Source organism: Stylophora pistillata, chromosome 10, assembly GCF_964205215.1.
Source record: "Stylophora pistillata chromosome 10, jaStyPist1.2, whole genome shotgun sequence".
Taxonomy (NCBI): Eukaryota; Metazoa; Cnidaria; class Anthozoa; order Scleractinia; family Pocilloporidae; genus Stylophora; species Stylophora pistillata.
This window is the reverse complement of record NC_142528.1, coordinates 14,634,766-14,658,719: the sequence shown is the minus strand read 5'-3', so window position 1 is coordinate 14,658,719 and position 23,954 is coordinate 14,634,766. Positions and strand designations below refer to the sequence as shown.

General features: G+C 37.4%; 3 protein-coding genes and 1 pseudogene across 6 annotated transcripts; all 4 read right to left on the bottom strand.

Annotated features, from left to right (window-relative positions):
• Positions 1–1,155: 1,155 nt before the first annotated feature.
• LOC111322860 (uncharacterized) lies at positions 1,156–7,092 on the bottom strand. Of its 4 annotated transcripts, XR_015992718.1 has the most exons (4): positions 5,096–7,092; positions 3,767–4,670; positions 3,182–3,260; positions 1,156–2,945 (listed from the first exon to the last, which is right to left on the bottom strand). XR_015992718.1 is itself a non-coding variant. In XM_088736771.1 (3 exons), the coding sequence occupies exons 1-3, from the start codon at positions 5,106–5,108 to the stop codon at positions 3,257–3,259; spliced, it is 921 nt and encodes a 306-aa protein (XP_088592897.1). In that variant the 5' UTR covers positions 5,109–7,092; the 3' UTR covers positions 3,029–3,256. The 4 variants fall into 4 exon arrangements, 2 of the variants coding, with proteins under 2 accessions (XP_088592897.1, XP_088592896.1); XR_015992717.1 differs by having other exon boundaries at positions 1,885–2,945; positions 3,182–4,670; XM_088736771.1 differs by lacking the exon at positions 1,156–2,945 and having other exon boundaries at positions 3,029–3,260.
• Positions 5,593–7,092, bottom strand: LOC148721917 (uncharacterized; annotated as a pseudogene).
• A 136-nt stretch (positions 7,093–7,228) lies between these two features.
• Positions 7,229–12,383, bottom strand: LOC111322840 (small ribosomal subunit protein uS5). The gene is made up of 6 exons (XM_088736776.1): positions 12,293–12,383; positions 11,809–11,943; positions 10,895–10,984; positions 9,010–9,291; positions 7,872–8,031; positions 7,229–7,443 (listed from the first exon to the last, which is right to left on the bottom strand). The coding sequence occupies exons 2-6, from the start codon at positions 11,938–11,940 to the stop codon at positions 7,277–7,279; spliced, it is 831 nt and encodes a 276-aa protein (XP_088592902.1). The 5' UTR covers positions 11,941–11,943; positions 12,293–12,383; the 3' UTR covers positions 7,229–7,276.
• A 1,564-nt stretch (positions 12,384–13,947) lies between these two features.
• Positions 13,948–23,949, bottom strand: LOC111322848 (Golgi to ER traffic protein 4 homolog A). Its single transcript, XM_022926048.2, has 9 exons — positions 23,804–23,949; positions 20,948–21,026; positions 20,541–20,698; positions 18,773–18,852; positions 17,737–17,875; positions 16,409–16,552; positions 15,294–15,372; positions 15,119–15,197; positions 13,948–14,941 (listed from the first exon to the last, which is right to left on the bottom strand). Exons 1-9 carry the CDS (start codon positions 23,917–23,919, stop codon positions 14,847–14,849), a joined length of 969 nt encoding a protein of 322 aa, XP_022781783.2. The 5' UTR covers positions 23,920–23,949; the 3' UTR covers positions 13,948–14,846.
• Between the last annotated feature and the right edge of the window lie 5 nt (positions 23,950–23,954).

Here is a 23,954-nt window from a genome sequence, read left to right as displayed (position 1 = left end):
AGCAGGCCATCAAATTAATTCGACATAAACCGTACAGGCCTGAAATTTTTTTCAGGTCTGATTTTCACTATTGCTCAAATAGTGCTTTACTGCGAAGGATCGTGCATATATACGTTTCATAACCGCAGTTCATACATATGTTTCATATGTTTGTTGTTGTTTGATTTATCATTCTACGGGTTTATGTCGAATTAATTTGATGGCCTGCTCCCAGTTGGCTTGTTAGCTCAATTGGTAGAGCGCTGCACTAGTATCGCAGAGGTCAGTGGTTCGAATCCCGTACAGGCCTGAAATTTTTTTCAGGTCTGATTTTCACTATTGCTCAAATAGTGCTTTACTGCGAAGGATCGTGCATATATACGTTTCATAACCGCAGTTCATACATATGTTTCATATGTTTGTTGTTGTTTGATTTTACAATATGCCGTGAACTGGAACGCTGACAAAGAAGAAATGATCCGTGACAGAGGAAAGAAGATTTTGAGATAAACGCTACCGCTACTGTCTTAAATTGTTTATCACAGTTTCTCAGAAGGAAACGTTTTCAGCTCTGCTGACGCGTTATTGCTTTCAGATTCTTATTTAAACATTTCACCTTCAAAGATTATTTCTCTACCAATTTAGGATCTTCCTGCCGGTTACACTCACATAGTTTCTGATTTTCCTCTTGAAACATGGAGGGGTGGTTCCGGGAGGGGCATGAAAAAAAAAATCATTCAATTTGAATAAAATTAACGGAGACATACTGGAAGTCTAAAAAGATGAAGACAATTTTTTTAGGTAAAGCGATTTCAGAAACAAATATTGATATTTTAATGAAGATTCAAGTTATTACTGAATCTTCATTAAAATTACTTCTCTTCTTAGTCGATATATTCCAGCACGAAACCTCCGTTCATCAAACATGAATCTACTTGAGATCCCAACAATTCGAACTAAAACGTATGGGCAAAGAGCATTCTCCTACGCTGCACCGTATTTGTGGAATCAACTACCTGAATGCATAAAAAACGCCGAATCTGTTGACTCCTTTAAACGCTTATTGAAAACTTATCTTTTCAAAAATTAAGCCACCAGATTTTTTTTGATATCGTACGTTGTCAAATATATGTATAACACGTAATAATTCATTAGTTTAGATAGAGTAGCGTAAAATTACATGTATAGGATTTTTATTGAAATTTTGTTAATTGTAATTGTAAAGCGCATAGAGTTCAATTTTAATGCGCTATATAAGAACTTATTATTAAATTACTGAAAAAAAAGGACTTCTCCTGGTATGGGAAGAACAGGTCACATCAGTGTAAAAGAACATAGTTTTCCAACCTGACTTTCACGCGACTCTTCCCCACTATGCTTCTAACAAGGTCCAGCTGGCAGTCTGCTCACGAGATACAATCGTGTTAGGATGCAAATATAAAATAACAGTCACGCGATATGATAAAAATCACGACAGACCCTTGAGTCACTCCACTGTCCAATTTGTTGCAATTCGAACAAAGTTCATTTTTTATCCAAAGCCCTGAGCTCCATATAAGGTGATTCCTCAAAGAAAAAAGCTATCGAACAATTTTTATGATCTTTTCTTCAATTTTGCTTACCTATGTCTGTTCCGAAAAAATACAAAAAAGATAGGTCACCATGCTTGTTTACGTTTAGGAGATATGATGGGTAAATAATTGTGCACAATTTAGGGAGCATTCATAATTTACCTAGAGGGTCGGCTATGATGATTTTGAGGGGGGTCACTCTTTTTCCCCAGTGTGATTTGTTGATTTAGGGGGGGCTGTGGAAAATTTCCAACAAAAATGACATGGAACATGGGGGGGGAACCATTTTTTTCCTGAAAAAGAAAAGGATCTGAAAATATGCTGTTGGACACTCTTATAATTCCTGTCTTTTATTTCATTTCGACAAAATGTTGATACAGAACTAGAGCATGAAACTTGATGCATGACGCCCACTTCTTGTGCTACAAGGTCTCTTTACAAGTGGCTCAAACTTATGGCGCGCCTTTCCTGTCAATATTCAAACAACCTTAATATACAATACATCCACTGCATTTCTTCGCCGTATTTTTTATTTCCTTTCTGTGTATTTTTTATTTTGCTTCTTTATTTATTTTCCTTCTATATATTTTTAAATCTCTTCGTATCAATTTACATGTACGTGTTTAGCTCATCTATTTTTTCTCTTCATTTTATATGCGTTCTATATTTTTTATATTTATTCCATATGCTTTTTATCGTTCCGAGTGGGATTTTTTATTTTCTTTCTAATTAGTATACAAACGTCATCACATGAACATGATGCACTTTTCCGGCAATTTCAAAAGCAAAATGGCGGATGAAACTTTAAGAGATGGCAACGAGAGAGGCCTTTACAACTTCGTAGAGTCTCTTCGTACCCTGTTGATTAGTATTCAGAACTTGAACACATACGATGTCTCCGTTGATTACTTTGAACAAGCTAACGTGCGTCTGGAAGATGCAATTTTAACTTTACAGTTGCTGTTGCATAGTGTATGGCAAAGTGAGGACTCTGTCCTTCAAGATTTCAAGACAATAATAGAAGCTGTTTTGACAAAAGTACGCTTTGTTTTACGTGCAATTACAAAGTACGAGGAAAGAAATTCCGTTGAAGCAAAGATATCAAATTCATTCGCTTGTCCTACCACTAAACTAACAAGTGCAGGAAGACCAGTAGACGACGACGATTACCAGGTCTCAATACCAGTTGTTGATGTTCGGCTGACACCACAACAACTGCATATCTTGGAAGTCTCCTGTCACCCTTTGAATGACGATGGTGAACATGGTAGAACTCAATATTTGAGATGCATGGACATCCTTAGGAATCAGTTCAACGTATAAGAAACTTTGCTGAGATAAGGCCGTTTTGGTGGTAACAATCTTTAAAACAGGTGTTCCCAGCATTCAACTAACCTAAAATCCGTTATTACAGAGTGAAAATAGGGCCTAGAATTAAGATCAATTAACGTCTATCAAACAGGTACCACTATGACAGATTGAAAACGCAAACAGTGTGAAGTTTATTATTTGCCTTTAAATTGTATCGATCAGAATAGTACAACAAAATTAATGCAACTTAACCTTTACAACAGTAAGGAAAAAAAATACATAAGAATCTCAACAAAATAGTTCTAAACAGCTGCGCTCACTTGAAAATGTCAACTTGAACAGATAACAAGCTTGATACTACAATCAGCCATTAGCTAACAATTTCCCAGTATGATTTACCTGAAAATAATTTGTGCACAGTTGTTAAATGTTTTAAAACCGAAAATACCTATCCAAGGCAGAAAACACAATTTCACTACAAAAATGATATTATCAGTCTGTTTTAAATCAGCTTGCATTTGCCATCACAATGGTCTTCTTTAAGTCACAAGGCATATTACACAATATCCATTTCCCAATAATCTGATGCAAGTATTGCACTGAACTCCTCTCTAAGTTCAGGAAATGACTGATAAGTCCAGGATAGCTCCAATACAGTATTACAAGTGTGGGCAATTGGTCGGCGACCCAAACCAGATAAGTTGGTAAAATTTACTTGGATTGCATCAAAAAGCATTAACTCAGACCCACTGATGAACCTTACAAACTTTGATAATTTCTGAGGTGTGTCAAGGCCCTTAATATACCGTTTGAGAAACTTAAGGCTATCCCTTTCCCCATCACTCTCAGGGTTTGCCTCTAGGCAACTAAGGATTTTGCTTGTGGATGGTATTAACAATTCATACCTTTTGGAAATTGCTGCAAAATCAGGAAAACTAGGAAGAAGTGTAGAAACTATATCCTTCCAGCAGTCTGTAATATACTGTGGCTTCTGCAGCAGCTCCTTATGGGCTATTTCTTCAATAACTTGACTAACATTATCGGAATTTACCATAATTCGACAGTCATAGTTACTAAAAACTTCTAAAGGCTGGGACATTTCATCTTCATCATCCCACTTCATGTCACCAGCGAGGCACTTGTCAATCAAACATTTTTCATCTACTGAAATGTAATTTCTAAAGGATTGAGTCAGCATAGCACTAGTTACTGCAGACTCCCCCCAAAAGAGACAAGCAAGGAACGTTTGAGACAGAAGGACTGGTAGGTATTGACAGGTTAAATGTCCTTTCACCAAAATTCTGCCAACAGCAACCCATTCATCCCTTTGATAGTCATGTCTTACAAATGGTACGCGCTCATTTTCTCCAACAAAAAGGGAATTGTATGTTTCTTTCCAAAAAAGAGAGAAAACATCTCTAAGCAACCCAACACCTCTGCCCACTTCTTCAACTCCCACAGCATCAATAACAATTATCTCTATGTCCTGACTCATAATTAATGGATCTCGGAATAAGTCAATCAAATCCTTCTTAATATTTAGTCTGTGCACTTGGATGATACGTTTTGGTGGCAGTTGAGATACAGGTACTGATACAGACACAGGTACATGCTCAGATACATCAACAATATTAGAGTCGCTGCCTGTCTCTATATCATTTAACTCTGTATTTTGATTTGATGTTTCTGCTCCAGTTGGAAATGGTACACAATAAGGTTGGGCAGGGATGGGGCACCACAGCTGCATCTGGCCTCCCATCACTCTCCCCAAATGAAAGGAACACAGAGCTTCTTTGTGCTCCATTAACACTAAAAGGAAATAATAACTTGTCACAAACCATAAAAAACAAAGTGAACTAAGTGGCAATGATGTAACAGACTATGAAGGGTTCATCTTTGTACAAATATCCAAAATCACAAGGAGTTGCAAAATACCACATCAATTCATGTCCCGTCCTGCTAAACGATTGAATAAAGATCTGAGCCAACAAATAAATAAATAAACAAACATTAAAATAAAAAAAATACACAAATCTATTGGGAGACAAACTGGATAATATTTCCACCAAAAAGCCATTGTCATGCCCACTAGTATGAGCTGGGAAGCCAGTCTATCATATATAAGGTTATCCATCTGCATTGGGAAGCTACCTTTGCAGTAAGGCAAAAAAGCTAGAAGAAATCTATACAGCTTTTATTTTGCTCAATGCAAAAATTCAGAAGAAAAAGTTCACCTTGGACTGTCATCTAATAATGAATTCTCTAGCTCCTCTTCGGTTTCACCCTTGTCTTCTGATTCCAAAGGGACCATTAATCTAACATAAACAGCTCCTTGACCAGCCATCCTGGTCACTCTTTCTGCATCCAGAGTTATGCCTTCGGCCAGCAACTATGGTTAAGAAAAACACGTTACTTGCACGCTTCTTGCAAAAGTCAAGGGTAAATTCAATGAAAGAGTAGTTAAGTTAAGCTTATGTCACAAGTAAGGAGAAAGGGGTGGGAGCGAGGCAGTACCAGAGCAAGTCTAAAATAACCCAACAAATTCTGCGAAAAATTCGAAGTCCATTACTCGCATCACTGCAGGTATCCTCTTATGTGGTTAAATCTTTGGCAAAATAGTATAGATGCGTATTTAAAAATAGTGCAGCCACACCAAATGTATAAACGGAACAGCAATGATATTATCATTAATGCATTAAACGTAGAACAATGCTTTAGGTTACTTATATCACTACACAAAGTTACCCACCTTGACATACTCAAATAGCAAAAGCTTTGGAAATCGATTCAATATAGCAGCTTTGAGGGAATGTGCGTCCCAGCTCTTGTCAAAGGGAAACTCGTGGCAGACAAGTTCTCTCTCTTCTTACTGAAGTCGGGTTGTGTGTGTAGGTACTTTGTTGATCTTGGGACTGGGAATAAAGACTAGATCCTTGTTGTAAAACAAGTGTCTTGGATGGGCGGCCTTTGGTCGCCTTAATGGTCCGCATTGACCTTGCTGGTCTTCTACTAGTGCTTTTCCCACTAGCTTAGTTCAAACCAATTGTTGGAAAGAGAGTGGCAAGTCGAGCTTGGATAGAACTGTTAGAGTCTGGCGACGTCGAGGACTGAATGGCACGTTCGTTCGACTGAAGTTCCTCGTTGTTTACCTTACGATCTCCGTTGTTCGGCTGACTCACAGAGACTGCCGTTGAATTCATCCGAGGTATTACAATTCTCGTAAAACCAGGTCTCAAATTACTTAAAATCTCTAAAGCATCCGCGGCCGCACGACAAGCAGTCGATATCCTCCATGTAGCCGAAAAGCCAAAATGACGGAATGGAAAAAAAAAAATAGTGCTAGCGGTAATGTGATGACGTTTGCAAACTAACTAGAAAAAAAATAAAAAATCCCAGTCGGAACGAAAAAAAACATGGAATAAATATAAAAAATATAGAACGCATATAAAATGAAGAGAAAAAATAGAAAATAGATGAGCTAAACACGTATATGTGAATTGATACGAAAAGATTTTCAAGTATATAGAAGGAAAATGAAAAATAAAGAAGCAAAATAAAATATATACAGAAAGGAAATAAAAAATATGACAAAGAAATGTAATATTTTTTCAATTTCTCCAATATTATCCAATATTGTTTTATGAAAACCACAGTTATGCAATAAAGAATGTAGGTGTCTACTCGTTCGAGAGCAAATGACCGTCAAACTTGTTTACTTTGTCCATTGATTGGAAAACAATAGTGTTTTCGGTATTCACGTGCCTGTGCACCTGATTACACGATTTCCATGCACAGTGCAATACTAAGGAATTACCTAATCATTCACTGTTGAGTTTATCTGCCAGTGACCTACTAATAGGGCAGTTTATTTATATTTTCAGCTCGATTAGTTACGATGTTTAATCATCCTCTCCTATTTTTTAATCATATTTACCAAATCTGCAGCTGGTCAGGTTTGCCTCTTGACGTTTGAAAACCGGGGCATTCTTGTATCTTAAAAAGATATCCTGCGATTAAAAACAGGTGTACACATTCCCTTGTCCTGAAGTGTTGAAGCTAACGGGATGGCTCAAAAAATGGTTAGTTTGTTGAATTTGATAGATGTAAATTAGCCTTTAGGCAAAAGTTGGACACCAAAGTTCTCCTGAGGTTTTGGGTACAAAGGTAAAGGAAACGAACCCACTGTGTCCTCTGGAGATCTTTTAGTAGCCAGCCGTAAAAATAAAACCATTGTAAAACACTGTAACCAAGATTGTACACTTTCTCTATTCATCTCTCAGTCTTACAGGAGGAAACAACTAAATCATGACCATGCTATATTTGGAGGTCATAATGGAATTAGCGAGTTAAAAGAAATCAGGAGACTGTTTCATGTTTCCACTGCACTTTATTTCAGTCTTTCTTGCTAAGTTTTACTATTGTTTCATAGCTTGTTCTTTGGCAACAGCTCTCTGTCCTGTGTGATTCTTTGCCAGGAAGTCTGTGAATTCTTGGTATGGTGCCTTGGTAAACACAGTGTCCTTCCACATGTCTGGGGTCAAGTAACAGTAGGTCTTGGAGATGGCTGCAAATGTAGCCTTGGCTGAAAAGGGAGAAAAATCATGTTGCTTTTTAACACAACTCTGCATTCTTTAATATGTATTTGTATCCCATTATTACTAAGATTAGAAGGCCTAGATGGGTTAGTACTGCCTGAAAAATTATTCCCTCAAGGGGTCTCTTGAATCATCTCCTAAGCAGTTATATTTTTCTTTTTCCAATTTTTCATCTTTGAACTAAGCATGTTGATTTGGACAAAACCATGCAAGTGGGAATTAAATGGGACCCTCTGTCCCTTGGATGATACTGATGATTCTTTTTTCTTTTTTTTTTTTTTTTTCAAGCATCACATCTAATTCATACAGTAGGTTTGACACTAGTCATTGACTACTATGTCACTGACTTTAATTCCACACACTTTGTAAAAAAACTTGACATAAATTATAAGTTACAAAATTCAAACTCAAGTACCAAAATTGCCCAAAGTAGCAGTCTGTCCTCGTGCAGAGGTATAACAATCCTCAATACCGGCCATCTGAAGCAGTTTCTTAGGGACTGGAGCAGAAACAATGCCAGTTCCTCTTGGTGCAGGAATAAGACGCACACGTACTGAACCACATTTGCCTGTCACCTGTGATGAAAATGTGAATTAATTTTAAGGCAATGTTCAAACAAGTAAGAAGAGTTATTTCCAGGTTTCTTAGGTTTTTGTTCTTTACTGTGTACACGTAATGAAATCACTAACAAATCAATCCAGCTAGTAGCAGGTCAGAAACATCAATTCTACCCCAACTTGTCTCCTGTTAGGAGTGTGCTTAAGACGATCAGATGACATTAACTTTACAGGTACTGCGGAGCAAGGTGTAAAGTGGGAGGCCTGACAATTGAAAATAATTTTTTCATATTGAAAATTGAAAAAAGAATAAAATCATAGTAATTATTTTTCTTTTTAGCGCAAAAAGTGGGGGCGGAAGCACAAAAAAGTGGTGGGACCGTGGCCTTACCTGTCCCCCCCCCCCTCCAAGACCCTACCCGCCCCTCTCCCTCCATGGCCCCTGACTTTGTGAACAAATTGTCCAAACATTTTGTTGCAATTTCAACTAACAGATACACTCTCAAGTTCAAAATGCATCAAAGCATTGGGAAAAAAGAAATTTTAACAACTTAGTTATTAAATTCACTCAAATGTTAGTTGGGCTAAGATAATTGACTTATTCCAAGTAGTTACCCAAGGCCCATTTTGCAATTTAAGTTTTATGAACTTAATGGACTGGAAGCCATACCAGCATTAGGATGTAGATCTATAGAAAAGAAGGCTGGGTCTTCACTCAAAACATAATAAATTATGTTTTGTTTCCTGACATTATCTACAGTTTGAATTCGTAACCACTAAAATCTCAATCTTGAATATAAACATAGCAGAGAAAAGACAGCTTTGATTGACAAGTAACAGCCCTGAATTTTCAGAGACAGGTCCCATATATCTTTAAAATTGACTTATGAGAGCTTAAATTTTTACAAGCAATAACACAGCTTTCTTGGTTTGTCATCAAGCCACAAACTATTTTTTTTTCATGGGCAGTATGAAGTGTAGAAAATAAACACAAACCTTGCAAGGTACAGTATGAGGCTGACCGATCTTGTTACCCCAGTAGCCACGACGAACAGGAATGACTGAGAGCTTAGCAAGAATAATAGCACCACGAATAGCTGTTGCTACCTCCTTTGAGCACTTTACACCAAGACCAACATGTCCATTGCTGTCACCAATGGCAACAAAAGCCTTAAACCGTGTACGCTGACCTGCTCTTGTCTGTTTCTGTACAGGCATGATTTTTAGCACCTCGTCTTTCAGGGCAGCACCAAGAAAGAAGTCAATGATCTCGTGTTCCTGAAAAATTAGGAGGGTAAACTTTAAACCAACCATAGATTTTCAATAGGAATATATCCTAAAATCAATCAGGCCTTCTAGCGAGGTTGCTTTGTTAACATGTCGCATATGAGTAGGTACAGATGTAACAAAATATGCAAATCCCATTTTTCAAAGTCTGCTTAATATGTTGACACCTTGAACCGCCTGATTGGCTCATGCGAGAACGCTTTCCCACCCCCATACTAAGCAGAGTTTTGTCCCCAAACTTCCTCTGTGGTCTGGAGATCAATAAACCAATCAGAATCCGTCGTTTGCGCATATATTTTGATGGCTCTAGGGGGTAATAGAGGGGCATTATTCTATGCCTCCTCACTATATGATCAAATTTGAAAATATGGCGTCTGCGCGGCCGACCCTCAAAATTTTCAGATCAGATTTTTTGTTCATTTGCGATCGAGTTAGACCTTGTGGAACTCAGAACGTAAAGTTACAAAGCTATATAGAATACTCTACTTGGAAAATAATGGATATCAAGGTCTTAAAGGTGACAGAATAAGCTCTTGAGTCAACGACAGTATGATTCTCTAAGGCAATGTGAATTATGGATGCAAAGTGAAAACCAAACTTTTGGACTTCAAGCAGGGCCTAGTGACAATTTGATGATTCGATGGCCCAGTAAATATTATGTTTGAGTGACAAAGTGTTCAAAAAGTATTGTTTAATAGAAGATTTTGCGTCAAATCGAAGTTTTTTCAGAATTTTCAACATAACGCTGTGCACTTTTCTGGCCATGAAGGCAGGTAAACAACAATCTAAGCATGATGAATTTTACGACATGGGCTTTGTACATGTAAGAAATTCGTACGTCTTTCACTTATAGCAGCAAATCAAAAACTGTTTTGAATAAATCTGTTGTCCCCAAATATTTCTTGGTCATTTTCGTCTTGCTTCCTATCGATAGATTCCATGGAACTTGAAATCTCTTCACTCACGGCCAAATTTGCATATTCCCTTTTGAAATATGATCCGCATGTCATTTGCACACATGCGAAAATATTTAGTGATTTTTATCCTTAATCTTGATTTTTTAGTGAAAACTTCATATGCACCCATCGCTTTTTTCGTCGGAAATAACTTCTATAATTAGTTTTCTTTCACTGGAGTTTGTTTTCTGGAAAAGATGATCTTTAAAAATTTACTGCACATTGTGTTTGTTTTCTCCAAAATTTTGACTTTTCGTAGGCACGTGTTACACGTAGGAATCAATGGGTTAAAATTCATCAGCACAGATGAAATCTGACATTTAATATCTCTGGATTTGACAAGAAAATCAAGATTGGTGTAACAATGGTACTGCTATCGGAATCAATGCCTCTAACATTTTTGCAGAAATGAGAACATGTTCCAGTGAGTAGTTGAAGTTAATTTAGTTTATGCAGGGCCCCACTGAAGAGCACCATTTGGTGAAGTGGGCTCCCTGCTACAATATTGTTAGCACTATTATTATTTATTAGAAAGTCACACATAACTCAATTTCATTGTGTTCTTACAATTCAGATGGCCTTGTCACTCATATATATGCAATACAAGAACACATCCATTCAGATGTAATTATCATTACCTTGATTGGAAGAGAGAAGAGATAAATGTGCTCTAAAGTTTTGATCTTCATATCCTTAACCAAGCGTCCAAGCTTAGTTACAGGCACCCACTGAAAAAGAAGAGATGCATCACAGTTCAAAATATAGCATCTTAATTTCATCCCGATAACTTGAACTGTGAGTACTATGACCCTATCTGAGTGTTCAACAAAAGGTGGTAGTCCTTGAATGCCTTAAGATAAATTATGCAGAGACTTTAGTATGTAAAACAAAACCTTGCCAAAAAATACAAATGTCTTCATTACAACTGATTAATTAGCTCAATGGATAGAGCGCTGGACTGATGTGAGGGAGGTCGAGGGTTCGAGCCCCGGCCGGACCAACACTCAAGGTCTTAAAATAATTGAGAAGAATATGCTGCCTTTCTATAACATCAAGAAATGGTTTAGATATTCTAGTCTTCTCGGATAGGGACAAATAAATGGAGGTCCCGTCTCCTGCAGGGTTAGGGGTAGGTGACTTTTAATTTCCCACGTACGAGATTACTGTGTGATGGATGTCCTCCCCTGGGGTGGGATGGGTGGGTTGTTGTCTTACGTTTCATACATGAGCCTCTGGCTCGGGCAATATGGGTAACCATGCCCCACGAAAAGACATTAAACTTTGATTACGATTAAGTCATGCACCTATACAGCACATAATGAGACCTGTAAATGGCACATCTCATCAGGTGCATATTACAAATATCCAGGATTATTGTGGCTTGCTATACAGTACTCTGATATTAACCAAGGAAGCTTGCATCTCGGTCTATCAGCTGAAAACCTACCACTCATTGTATCTTGGCTTGTATGTTTTTCACTTTACGTGCTCGCTTACAGTTATCACTGTCCCTCAATTTTACGAATAACGTGACACAGCAAATTCTCTTTACCTCCTTATCTTCGGCTTTACCCCTTCCACGACCCCTTCCTCGGCCACGACCACGGCCTCGTCCGCGACCACGGCCACCGAATCCACCACGAAAACCACCGCGAGCACCACCGGCTGGTTCTGCATCCGCCATTTGCTGAAGAGGAAAAATCGCATGATTTATGCGTAACTTCTCCGTCCAAACGATTGAAACACGATTAAGTAATAAACTACTGTCTACTGTGAATCTTAGTTTTCGTTTCTTGATCACTCAAGATATTGCTAAATTGTACATATGTTTATGGTGTTTTAGTTTAGAACGTGGATGGTAGACGGTAGCAATACATTTGATTTTTAATGGCTAAATCGTTCTAAAATGACAGAAAGACTAATTAGAGCCACTCCGAAATGATAACAGATTCTCGATCGAACAGGAAACCTTTTCGTGACGACTAAACAACCACAGATGGAAATGGATTTTCTACATCTATCTCATCCTTACTTACGTGATGTCTTTGTACGACTGAGAAGGCCGTACGAGGGCCCCTCAAAGATTTTATGGGACCTATTATGGGATAGTAAATAATGACGGAGGAAGACAACTTCAAACTTGGTAGGGGAGGGGGTAGAAAAATTGTCACTATACGTTCTTTTCTTTCAACAGATTTATTCAAGGAAAAAAAAAAGAAAAAGAAAAACGGAAAAAAATTGAAAAAAGTGTACTAGTTCTAATCTACGTCACCAAAGACCAGCGAATGAAGTACAGGCTTCGAGCCCGAATCCCGTCTCGAGCCTCCCAGCTCCTGGTTGGGCATTACTACTTATTATTTTATTTTATTTTATTTTTAGCTTCGCCAACCGGCAGGGCAGGGACACCGCAACAGCTTGCACCGATTACTGCGGGTCCAATAAACCCACCCATCCCACCCCATGGGAGGACATCCATCACACAGTAATCTCGTGTACGGGAAATTAAAGTCTCCTACCCCAACCCTATAGGAGACGGGACCTCCATTTATTCGTCTCTATCCGAGAAGACTAGAATATCTAACCATTTCTTGATGTTATAGAAAGGCACCAAATTCTTCTCAATTATTTTAAGACCCTGAGTGTTGGTCCGGCCGGGACTCGAACCCTCGACCTCCCGCACAACAGTCCAGCGCTCTATCCATTAAGCTAACCGGGAGGCGGTTAATTATTTTTTTTCAGGATCTTATTCGCAGTTTTTTAATTTCTGCTCACCTACGAGATATTTCATCCACAGGTCAAGCCCTAACATATTTCAAATTGACTGTAAAAAAAAACTTTCAACAGTGATCTAAGGAAAAGCAGACCAGAAAGAGGTTTATGTCCTTCCCTCCCCTTGGCCCCTTTTCCTCGAAAGAAAAGAAAATTGAAAGAGATATATCCCCCTTGTTGCAGGAAATTCATTCTGCCATCCACACATCCTTGACCAAAGGGATTTTGTAGGAGACAAGTAACAGTTTGGGTCTCTAAAATATAACAGACATTTTTAATTCCTAAAAAACACGTCGCGATCCTTTTCGTTAGTGAGACAGTAATGATAACTGGTGATGTATTATTTGGCGTCCAGTTCGCGGCTTCCACGCAAAAGCCAACAATTTCATGAGACAATAACTACACTTTCTATACCTAATGGCTGTAATTGTTTAAAGATATTACTGAGGCGGGAAAATCATCGCGTTTTGGCTAGATTAGACACCATGTTAAAGTTGATAACACTGACAAAAAAGTGGAAGGGGGGACGCACTAAGCAACAATCACATATATTTTTAGTGTCTTGTGTACATGATTCGCTCTTAGAGAACTTGCTTAGTGCTAAGGTTCTTGTCCTAGCCTTGTTAACCTTCTAGTTATTTTAGGAAGCCAACACCCTCTAAGTTTTAATTTTTTTATTTAATGTTAATTTAATCTTCTCAAGAATAAGGGTGAATAAAGTTGGTTGTTGTTGTTCATCATGGTGATCATACCATCTTTGAAAAGTTTCCAAACTGAATATGGTGGATACTTTTCCCAGTTTAAATTATTATCTCACAGGCTCTAAAACTAAGGAACTACAGGCTTTAAAACTGAGGAACTACCTAATCTGGCCTGACAGCTTTGAGTGAAAACTAACAACCCAGTCCATCACAAATTTAAATTTCCAGTTTACTACTCTTTTTATTTTTTTTAAAATAAAAACTAATGTAAAGCTCTCTTTAATGACAAGATATCTCTACAAGACTGTTATGTTCACGTTTCAGTGTAAGAAATAAGAAAGGCCTCTTTGCAGACAAACAGAATAAGGAGAGTTTGAAGAGGAGGCTGACAAACTCAGACAAACACAGCAACCAAAAACCCAGAAAAGTTGTAAAATAAAACTGGATGGATGCATATGCTTTGATACAGACCCATAGACTCTTTGGGTATTTGCACTTGTCTTTTTTCTTTATTGGTGTACATGATTCAGTTTGCACTTCTGTGCTATTTGCAATGTTTAAAGTTTCTCTTTCCATAAAAACTCTTGATCCATACCAGTTTATTCATGTCTGGTGTTTTACTGCACTCCAAGACTATTATCATGTATCTTACAGTCTCTCCAGTTAACAACAATTCTTAACACCTGTAATTCATAATCAACTTTCAATTCGAAAGAATCGTTGTGGTCCTTCCCAAGTTCATACAAACTGAAGAATGTCCAACTGGAAAAACCCATCTAGATTGGTTAGCCAAGCTGCTAATTGGAGCAAGCTCAGCTGAGGTAAATTTATACAATGGTTGAAAAGGCCACAGACATTACAATCGTGATCTGATATCCCATTATGGTCGTAAAATAGGCCTTGCTTATTCATCCGATTCTCTTGCATGTTTGTATTTATTGACATAGCACTGATGTGTAGCAGCGCAATTTAGTAGCCTGCACCTCCAATGGGTTCTGAATACTTGCTGTTCTTGTCCAGGAGGGTAGACCAGCACCTTGAGCTGAAACCCATCAGTCTGTTACTGCTATTTCTTCTTAGTATAAAAATTTGGGATTGTACAGATTGTAAATAGCTTATGTTAGTCCACCTCCTCAGATGCTATGTTCATTACAGTTGAAGTTGATGCACCACTATTCCCTTCATCGCCACCCATCAAAGACTGCATTAAGTCACCTGAAATAAAAACAAGACACTGCCATTACAGAGTTAATGTAAATGGCTATGGCATCAGTTAATCAAATAGAACTTCAATTTAAGGGTAAGTTCCTGTTCTCATACAGAGCTGTGTTGTTATTGAGGTGTGGAAACTCCAGATTAGAATAAAATAAGCAATAACGACAAAGCACTTACCTAAAATACCCTCCATCATTCCTTTGTTTGAGGGTTTTGGTGGAAGTCCAAAGAAAAGTTGTCCAATTCTATCTAAATACTGTGCAATAAGCAGTAAAAAAAGTTTAATTCCCTCACGATAGCAATACTACTAGTGCAGGATTTAATCAACTGTTCATTTAATTAAGCCACAAACCTCTTTATATACTGGGTCTCTTTCAATGGAAGGTTGATATTTTTCACACAACACTGTAAACTGATTTAGACTTCCTCTCCTAAATAATCAAGAAAGAGAACTCATTTAAAACTCTGTGAAGAAGACAACCTGCTCATACCTGACAGGTCTCTTTTTTTTTTGCCTATATTTTACTCCAAATTTACCTTTCACTAACTTTGCATAAAAAGGCAAAACCAAAGTTTTAACTGACCATACTCAAGAGTGACAGAAAAGCTATTTCTCCTTGCCGAATCAATACCTTGTCATGCAGATAAGTGATAAACATAAAGAAACAAGTTACAGTGGAACCTCAATTTAACAAACCCCTATATAACAAAGTCCTTGGTATAATTAACAACTATTCCACGAGCACGCATTGGATATGAGATGATAGATAGCCAATGAGGCGCGTAGCACAGAGTTGGCTATAATCATCTCATATCCAACAAGCGCAAATAATTGTTTTATTAGAAAAAATGCCCCCAAGATATTAGACAAATCTTCTAGACTTTATTTTATAAGATGATACCAGATATTACAATGTACAGATAGTAGATTATGGTATATTAGCACTACACCATAGTGGCTAAGCCAATAAAAAGTCTTGAATTGCATTATCCAATGATATAGTTTTTAATAATGAACAATACTTCAGTTTCAGCCCAGCTAAAGTTAAAGTAAAATGTATGCCACAGAGCCTTGATATAATGAACCTCCAATATAACAAACCAACTTCCCCAGTCCCTTGGCACTTCATCAAATCGAGGTTCCACTGTACAACAAGTGAATATCATTTGATTCAATACCAAATTCTCAAAACTAATATCACACGTCATTCATAGTACATGGTACAGAGAGTTACTTTTTAGATCACGGAAGTAAAAGTGTTAATACCCAACTAATAGGGGATATTACCCACAGATACCAGTTAACTATGAACTCTGACATTATGGAGCTTAAGGTGTATATCAATCTTTTTTTTTCTGTAAAATGACAGAAGCTCTGATTTTATTGTTAATAATTTATTGAGAAGGATAACCAATTAATGTAAAGTTAAGACACAAAAACATTCTATGGGGGCATAAAGAACAAACCTTTCTATAACTAGAAGCAAAAACCAGACAAAATTAAGAAGAGGCTTTTGGTAAGGAGGACCAATCCCTGAATAATCTGGATGTTGTGCAGTATACTTGAAGAACACTAGATTAGCAGTCATAAGGTTCTGTAGACAAAGAAATCTGCAAAAAATTAAAGAATGCAATAAAATGAATAAATAAGTGAAAAGGACAAATAGCAATGTCAGAACTATTTTATTACCCCACAACTGGTGACAATAAGGAACTACAATTTCATTCTGTGCCAATCATGGATCTAGATACAAAAACTTTTGTCTCATGAAGGAGACATTGTGGGCATTGGACTCCTTCTAATTGTTTACTTTTTAAGGTTTGTAAATAATTAACAATTATCCCCTGAAGTGGAGGAGAATAGTGGTGGATACTTGAAATTATACAGCAAACAATAAATGGCAGTTGGCCAGGTTGTCATAGATACCACATTGTCCCGTCAGATCACCTGCAAGACTGAGAACTACTCCGACAAAATGTCCCAAGTACTTCATGAAGTTTGCACAAAACTTAACAAAAATTCTGAAGGTGGAATTGACTCCCATGACTAAACCTGTTACTGGTACATTGTGCGAGCTATTTCACTAAAAACTGGGAAGAGACTCTTGTGTGAATTTCTTTGATAGCTTAAATACATACATAGATACACACAATATATCTTATTAAACAAGTGCGAGGGCCGTACTGGGAGAATATTGGCCCGAGGTCTTGACAGTATGGACCGAGCGCAGCGAGGTCCATACAAAAAAGACAGAGGACCAATATTCTTACAGTACGGTCCCGAGCAAGCTTGATTAATAAGAGATTTATTATACAGCTGAAGTTCAAAGGGACACAAGTGCATTATCATGATTCGGGACCATTCGGGACAGTGCCCGGTCCAATACTTAGAGAATATTGGACTGGCAATAGAGCATTTTGATTGGTTGATTTTAGTTATTGGCCCTCTGACTGCCCGAGTCGTGTAATAATACATGTTTATTGACCACTTCCCCAAAGGGCTTTTCAGCATCAAATATAAAAAACAAAAACATAATTATAATTATACAAAGCGTAATTATACAAATTACTAAATAACAATTTTAGGAATTTGTATAATTATGCTTTGTAATCATACAATTTTTTTTTTTTTTCAATAATTGTCCAAATTTTCATCAGTATTTTATGGCAAAATGAGGTCATAGTAACCTTCTAAAGATGGCAGACTAGGCCAGCTAAGAGCTCTTGTTGACAGTTCTGATACATTACGCTTTTTGGCTTCTAAACATAGTTTACATGTAAGTATTGAAACATACTGTAATACTGCTTGTGTAACAAATAAGTCTGACTCTCCAGGATAGCCCAATGTTGTAGCACTCTCCACCAACATTGTTGCACATTGTTGTCCATCAGATGTAAACAGAAAGTGATATTGTGAATCACCAAAGTTTTTCTCTGTTTAGAGTAAAAAGGTAATATTAAGCACAGAAAATTCTAAATGTCTCCTTTTAAAGGAAAGAAATAAAAGGAAAACCTAACAGGTTTGCACTAGACCTTTTCCCTCACCAACAGGATTGTTACTTGGTTATATCATTGATGATAAAGGACATAAAATCATGACATAGGAAATGTAGAGCTGACAGCACCTCTAGGTAGGCGGTCTAAAATTACCCTATATTAAACACAAACAACATAAACATGACTTTATTATATCTTGAATTTACAGAGTAGCTGAGTAGCTGGTTTTTTCTATAATATTTAAATAAACATAAATAAAATGTTTCGAAACTCCAAAAGGCAGGGGGCAAACCAGTTGGCTCTATACAAAGTGCAGCAAAGGAGTTGAACTTGGGGTTACCAAGGTCAAATCCAGTGAGTGGCAAGGGGGAGGGCTTGAACCCAGGACCAACAGATTATAAGACCAGTGCCTTTACCCCCAAACTGCCTCTTAATCCAGGGCTATACACTAACGGTAGCCAACTAGCCCCTGACTAGAACAAATTCAGTTTTGGCTTATTTTTAATGCTAAATTGTCGTGACATCTAAGCCACTTGGCTAGTAAGTTGAAAAGTTAGACAAGTGTAACCTCTTAGCTACTTGGCTAGTAAGTTGAAAAGTTAGCGCAACCTCTTGGCTACTTGGCTAGTAAGTTGAAAAGTTAGCATAACCTCTTAGCTACGTGGCTAGTAAGTTGAAAAGTTAGCGTAACCTCTTAGCTACTTGGCTAGTAAGTTGAAAAGTTAGCGTAACCTCTTAGCTACTTGGCTAGTAAGTTGAAAAGTTAGTGTTGAGCCCTGTTAATCCATGTCAATTCAACATGTATACTGTGATATCTGATATTTTCAAACCCACCTTTCCAAAAGTTATGTGCACACATAAGGTGTAGCTCAGAATGTCCATACTTAAGGGATGGATCTGTATCAGATGTCCATCTGAGAACAAACAAAAAAGAAATAAATAAAGTAAAACTTCACATTACCTTGCTCTAACTCATGTAAAAAGATCATCAAAAAAAATTTAAAGTAGCAAGCACCAGAAGCATTATTTTTCAGTTGCCCTTTAGCTGATACATTTGAAATCTCAAAGGCCTGGTGATTTTGCTGGTTGCAGGGATATGTTGATTACCTGAGACTCTCCTTTTGATCCCAACTTGGTGTTGGCCTCTCACTTTATCAAGTAAAGCATTCACTTTAAAACTCTCTAACTATTCTCATTGATAAATATGCCGCAGAATTCCAACAGGCACGGAATACATAACCCTGCTCCTTGCTACTTAGTTATGTAATATTACGCTAAGTTTCATGTGCAATATCTCCAGATGTAATGATATCGCTGCTTAGAATTTGGGAATTTTGAAAAAGATATCCAAACGGTAAGTTCTAAAGAATTTTTGGCCCTTCTGCCTCCTTTCAGTAACGCTGTTTGCAGTTAGCACTTTTGCACCAAGCTGTTCATTGCCCTACCTACAATCTTTTTCTCACAACACCAGACAATAGGCACTTTAAGCAGTCAGGACGACAATGCCACGGAAGACGTCGATTAAAAAATGAGTTTCTATTTTTAGTTAGAATTTTGAAAATGGCTGCATGTGTTTACCATCTCATAGGGCGCCGGACCTTAAACTCAATATAACACATAAAAGTAGTGTTCAGTTCCAAATGTAAATTAAAATAATTTGCCGCCGCTGTCTTGCTTCGCAGACTACGCAAATTTTGGTGATTTCACGTTGTTGTTTTGCAAAGGACGGCTAAGAAATGTACAAAGTTTCAAAACGCACGTGCTGGGCTATTGTTCTGCCAATTAAATCTACTGTTTTTCCTCGTTCTCGTTGCCGTAGCCATCGTGGTTTGCTTAAAGTCCCTAATGAGCAGCATAAGTAATAAATGAGGATGCTTGACAATCCTGCCTAACCCCAAAACGAGATGGAATTGTTTACTGTCAAACCTTGGTTATCCAGGCTCATGTAGACTGGATATATCAACAAAGTTGAAATGGTAAATCGGCCACCGTAGTGATTACAAAAGCAGACGTTTCAAGCGTTAGCCCTTCGTCAGAACGAATAGCGGAATTGTGGGTTGTGTGTGGTTTTAAAGGCAGAAAACGGAGCTATGTTATTGGTGGGAACATGGCAATGAGAAAAGCACGAATAAAGACATGTAGACTGGGCTGAATAGTCAGGATAATGAGATAGCATCACCATTGTTTTGTCCTTCCAACAATGTTTGACAATTTCTAAAACATTAATTGGCTATTGAAAATGGAACAAGTTCAGTTCCAACAGGAGTTTCATTTGATGTGCTTCGTTTGATGGAAGAAAATTGTTACTGATCTCAAATATGACTAGTGGTTATTAATATCCATAAAAAAATGAACCAGGGAAGCAGGTCTGGACAATTGAAAAATTTGGATAATTGAGGTCCAGATAATCACGGTTTGACCTTACCTTCCAGTTTCAAATGGATTTCAATTTCAAATAATTTCAAACTTTTGTATTTTGTGTTTTTCATAACATTAATTTTACATGACATTGAGCCCCTTTCAATAAATACAACAGATCAATCACAGAAATAAAACCAAAACTTCTGATTACCCTGAATATCACCTATCAATCTCCACTTACTTTATTGCTTCTGTCACAAATTCCTGTCTGTCTGGCGAACCGTGTTCATAAAGCTCAAACAAACTTTTAATTTTACCCAAGGCATCTTCTCCAACAGGCACCTTTGCTGTGCGGAAACACTCTAACATCAGCAAGGCTAAATCATTACCACTCCTTTCCTAGAAGCATTTCAGACATAAGGGAGAGTTAGTATCTCATGTATATGCATCCTATTATGGTATATATGCTTTCCACATGCAAGCTGCAAATAAAATAACATTTGCTGAGAATCAATTTACTAAATAATCTGACCATGAAAGTACTGTCAACAAAATGTTGGAGAACTTGAATTTGACATGTTAAAAGGTCATAAGGTAAATATCAGCCTTTGGAAACCAGTAACAAGAAATACTCTGGAAGAAAATTACCTGTCTGTGTTTAAGAAATAGGCATGCCCCATTATGAACTATCTCTAAAGCATCATCATAGCTCTTCTGGGATATATACCTAGAAATGAGATCATACATTTTTTAATTAAGATTAACCTTGCTAAGAAGGTTCTCATTTGTCACTCACTGTTGACATGTGCGGGTCAAATTTAAATGCTGGTAGACGAACAAAAGGAGCTAATGAGATATCTATTGTTTACTTCCACTAGCATGGTGGCATGAGGTAACGTGCGAACCACCTACTTTGATCTCAAATTTACCGCCACAAATAAAGACAGTTTATATTGGAGAAAGGAAATACAAATCTCAAAAATTCTTGTATTGTGATGAAGACATAAAACAATTTTGAGGAAGATGCGCCTACTTTTCACTGCTTTGGAGTAGCTGTAGCTCAAGCTGACTTGACTCTAAGAGTTCTACATCACACGACAGTTGATTGACAAATAGTCCAGTGGGATCTAAGGCTCCTTTTTATAGCGTGCCTTCATGTTTAAAACACATGTAAAAATAACCCTGTGGAGGGGCTACAAAGGTGTAAATAAAGAGAAGATGAACAGAATGACAAGAGGAAGAACAAGTTTTTTACCTCATTTTCAACTTAACAATCATTACTGTAAAAATCTGCAGATAAGCCACACCCTGAATTTAGCAGCTCAAATTTTGGTAAAAAAGTTTTTTGGAAAGAAATCAAAAGAAATCTAAAGTCGAGTCTTGAGAAGTCTTCTTCATCCACTGTTCATCCAGTGTAAACTCACCATTAACAATGCAACGGAAAATACTTCAAAGTCTTACCCACAATTTTAATATAATGAACATCATTTCTACCAACTTTGACAAATGATTAATCTTTTTCTGGTATTTGTTGACAGTAATTTTTATCATTCAACACAGTTTTTCCATAGATTTTTTGCAATACAACAAGAATGCCAGTGGAACGTTTGAAGCTTAGTAACCAGGCATCAGATCAGAATTTGGTGTTGACATTCCTGACACCTTTTTCAAATGTTCCCCAATTTCTAGTGACTATTTTTGGAAAAAAGGTGCGGCTTATCTGCAGGTTTTTATGGCAATTTATCTTAATTCATCTATTTATTCACTGCACAGTAGGTGGTTCAATGGTTAATTGCTGGACTTTACATCCAGAGGTTCAGGTTTAAGACCTGACCAAGTCAATGTGTTCTTGGGAAAAACACTTTACTCTCACAGTCCCTCTCTTCATTCAGGAGTATATATATCTTATTAGATGTTTTGTTGTGTAGTATCACTGAGTATTTTCACGAGTTGTGCCATATTTTGATGGGCCTGTGGGGCAAGTCAAAATCCAAATATCGAGTAAAAATACTCAGCAATTCTACACAACAAAATGTCTAATAAGAGACTTATTATCCAGCATGCCAAATTGTTATTTCAGTGCAGGTGAATTTCATGGATATTTCTGGAGTACAAATATTGCATGACATTTAAACTGGTCTTGCACGTTATTTGTACTCTACGAGGCACAGTTAGATAATAAAAATGGGTACTAGTGAATCACCAGAGAAACCTGATGAAATGTGGGAAGGTAACCTCGCAATGGAATGGGATCCCATACAGGGGGGGAGTAGTAATACTACTAACTGCTTTAAGATACAATGTATATACGAAGTTCATATATTTTGAACTGCGGTATTAGATACGTGTGATGCATGATCCTCTGATTTATCATGACTGGTTTATTACGAATCAACTTAACGGCCTGCTCCCAGTTGGCTTGTTAGCTCAATTGGTAGAGTGCTGCACTAGTATTGCAGAGGTCATTGGTTCGCATCCCGTACAGGCCTGATTTTTTTTCTGGTCTGATTTTCGCTATTGCATAAATAGCGCTCTCTACTGTGAGGATCATGCATCACACGTAACTGCTTTAAGCTAAGGAAACCAGGATGAGCTCCTGCTAGAGGGGCCACTTGGCTTGAATGCAGGCTTAGCCTACCACCTATTTATTCATAAATCTATCACTTAACCCTTTAACTCCCAGAAGTGATTAACATGTAACTTCTCTCTGAAATATCCTTACATAATCCTGCAAACAGGTAATGAGAATCCTCAAACTTATCACATAGAAGTTGTTATCTTGATCTAACAACAAATTCTTATAACTAATCTATAAGAAAATGAGTAGCAGCAAGTAATGAATTTTCCTATACCATATTTTATCAGAGGGGGTCCAAGGGCATTCAAGAAAATTGTTACTCAGTGGAACTGCCATGGATACTTGTTTGTTAAATTTGAACTTTATAAGTATCTATCTGCATGTTCTTTCATTGCTTGAGTTGTATTTATAAAAATTACTGTCACGGTCTGGTGATTTAATTTATGGAAACTGAAATCCCAATTTTGTAAGGTATCATAAATAGAAATTTCATATTCAGAATCAAAATTTAAAACTCTGTACGAGCACTCTCTTTTTTAGTTAAATCTTATTAGACCCAAACTATAACTTACCTTCTATTTGTTTCAGTGAAATGGAATTTGCTTACGTAAGCACCTACTAGTAATAGATAAGTGCACGTTTTTTACCGGGCATTACTACTATATTTCACAGAACAACGAAGCAACGCAAATTTTCAAGGCGAACAAACAACTTCATCTCACTTCCATAACCTTAATTGCCACGGTACCTTAAAAATATCTAACATATTTACATAGTTTTAATTTGAATAGAATATTTCCAATCAATCACAGCCTTACAGCGAGGCTCACATTGCCTAGGCGCTACCTCATTCGTGTTTTCTTTATATTAGCTCGCTTATTGAGTCCTGTCAGTTTACCAATAGAAACGACTAGGAAGAAACCTACCTAAAGTATAGCGTTCTTATCAGCTGATGAGCTTCGTAATATTCACCGTCTTCAATGGACTTGTTTAGTTTCTGAAGTACGCGCTGTGTTCCGCCGCTTCGAGTTTTGGCAGCCATCTTTTTTCCAGTTCCCACAAGCCTCTGCGCGGTTG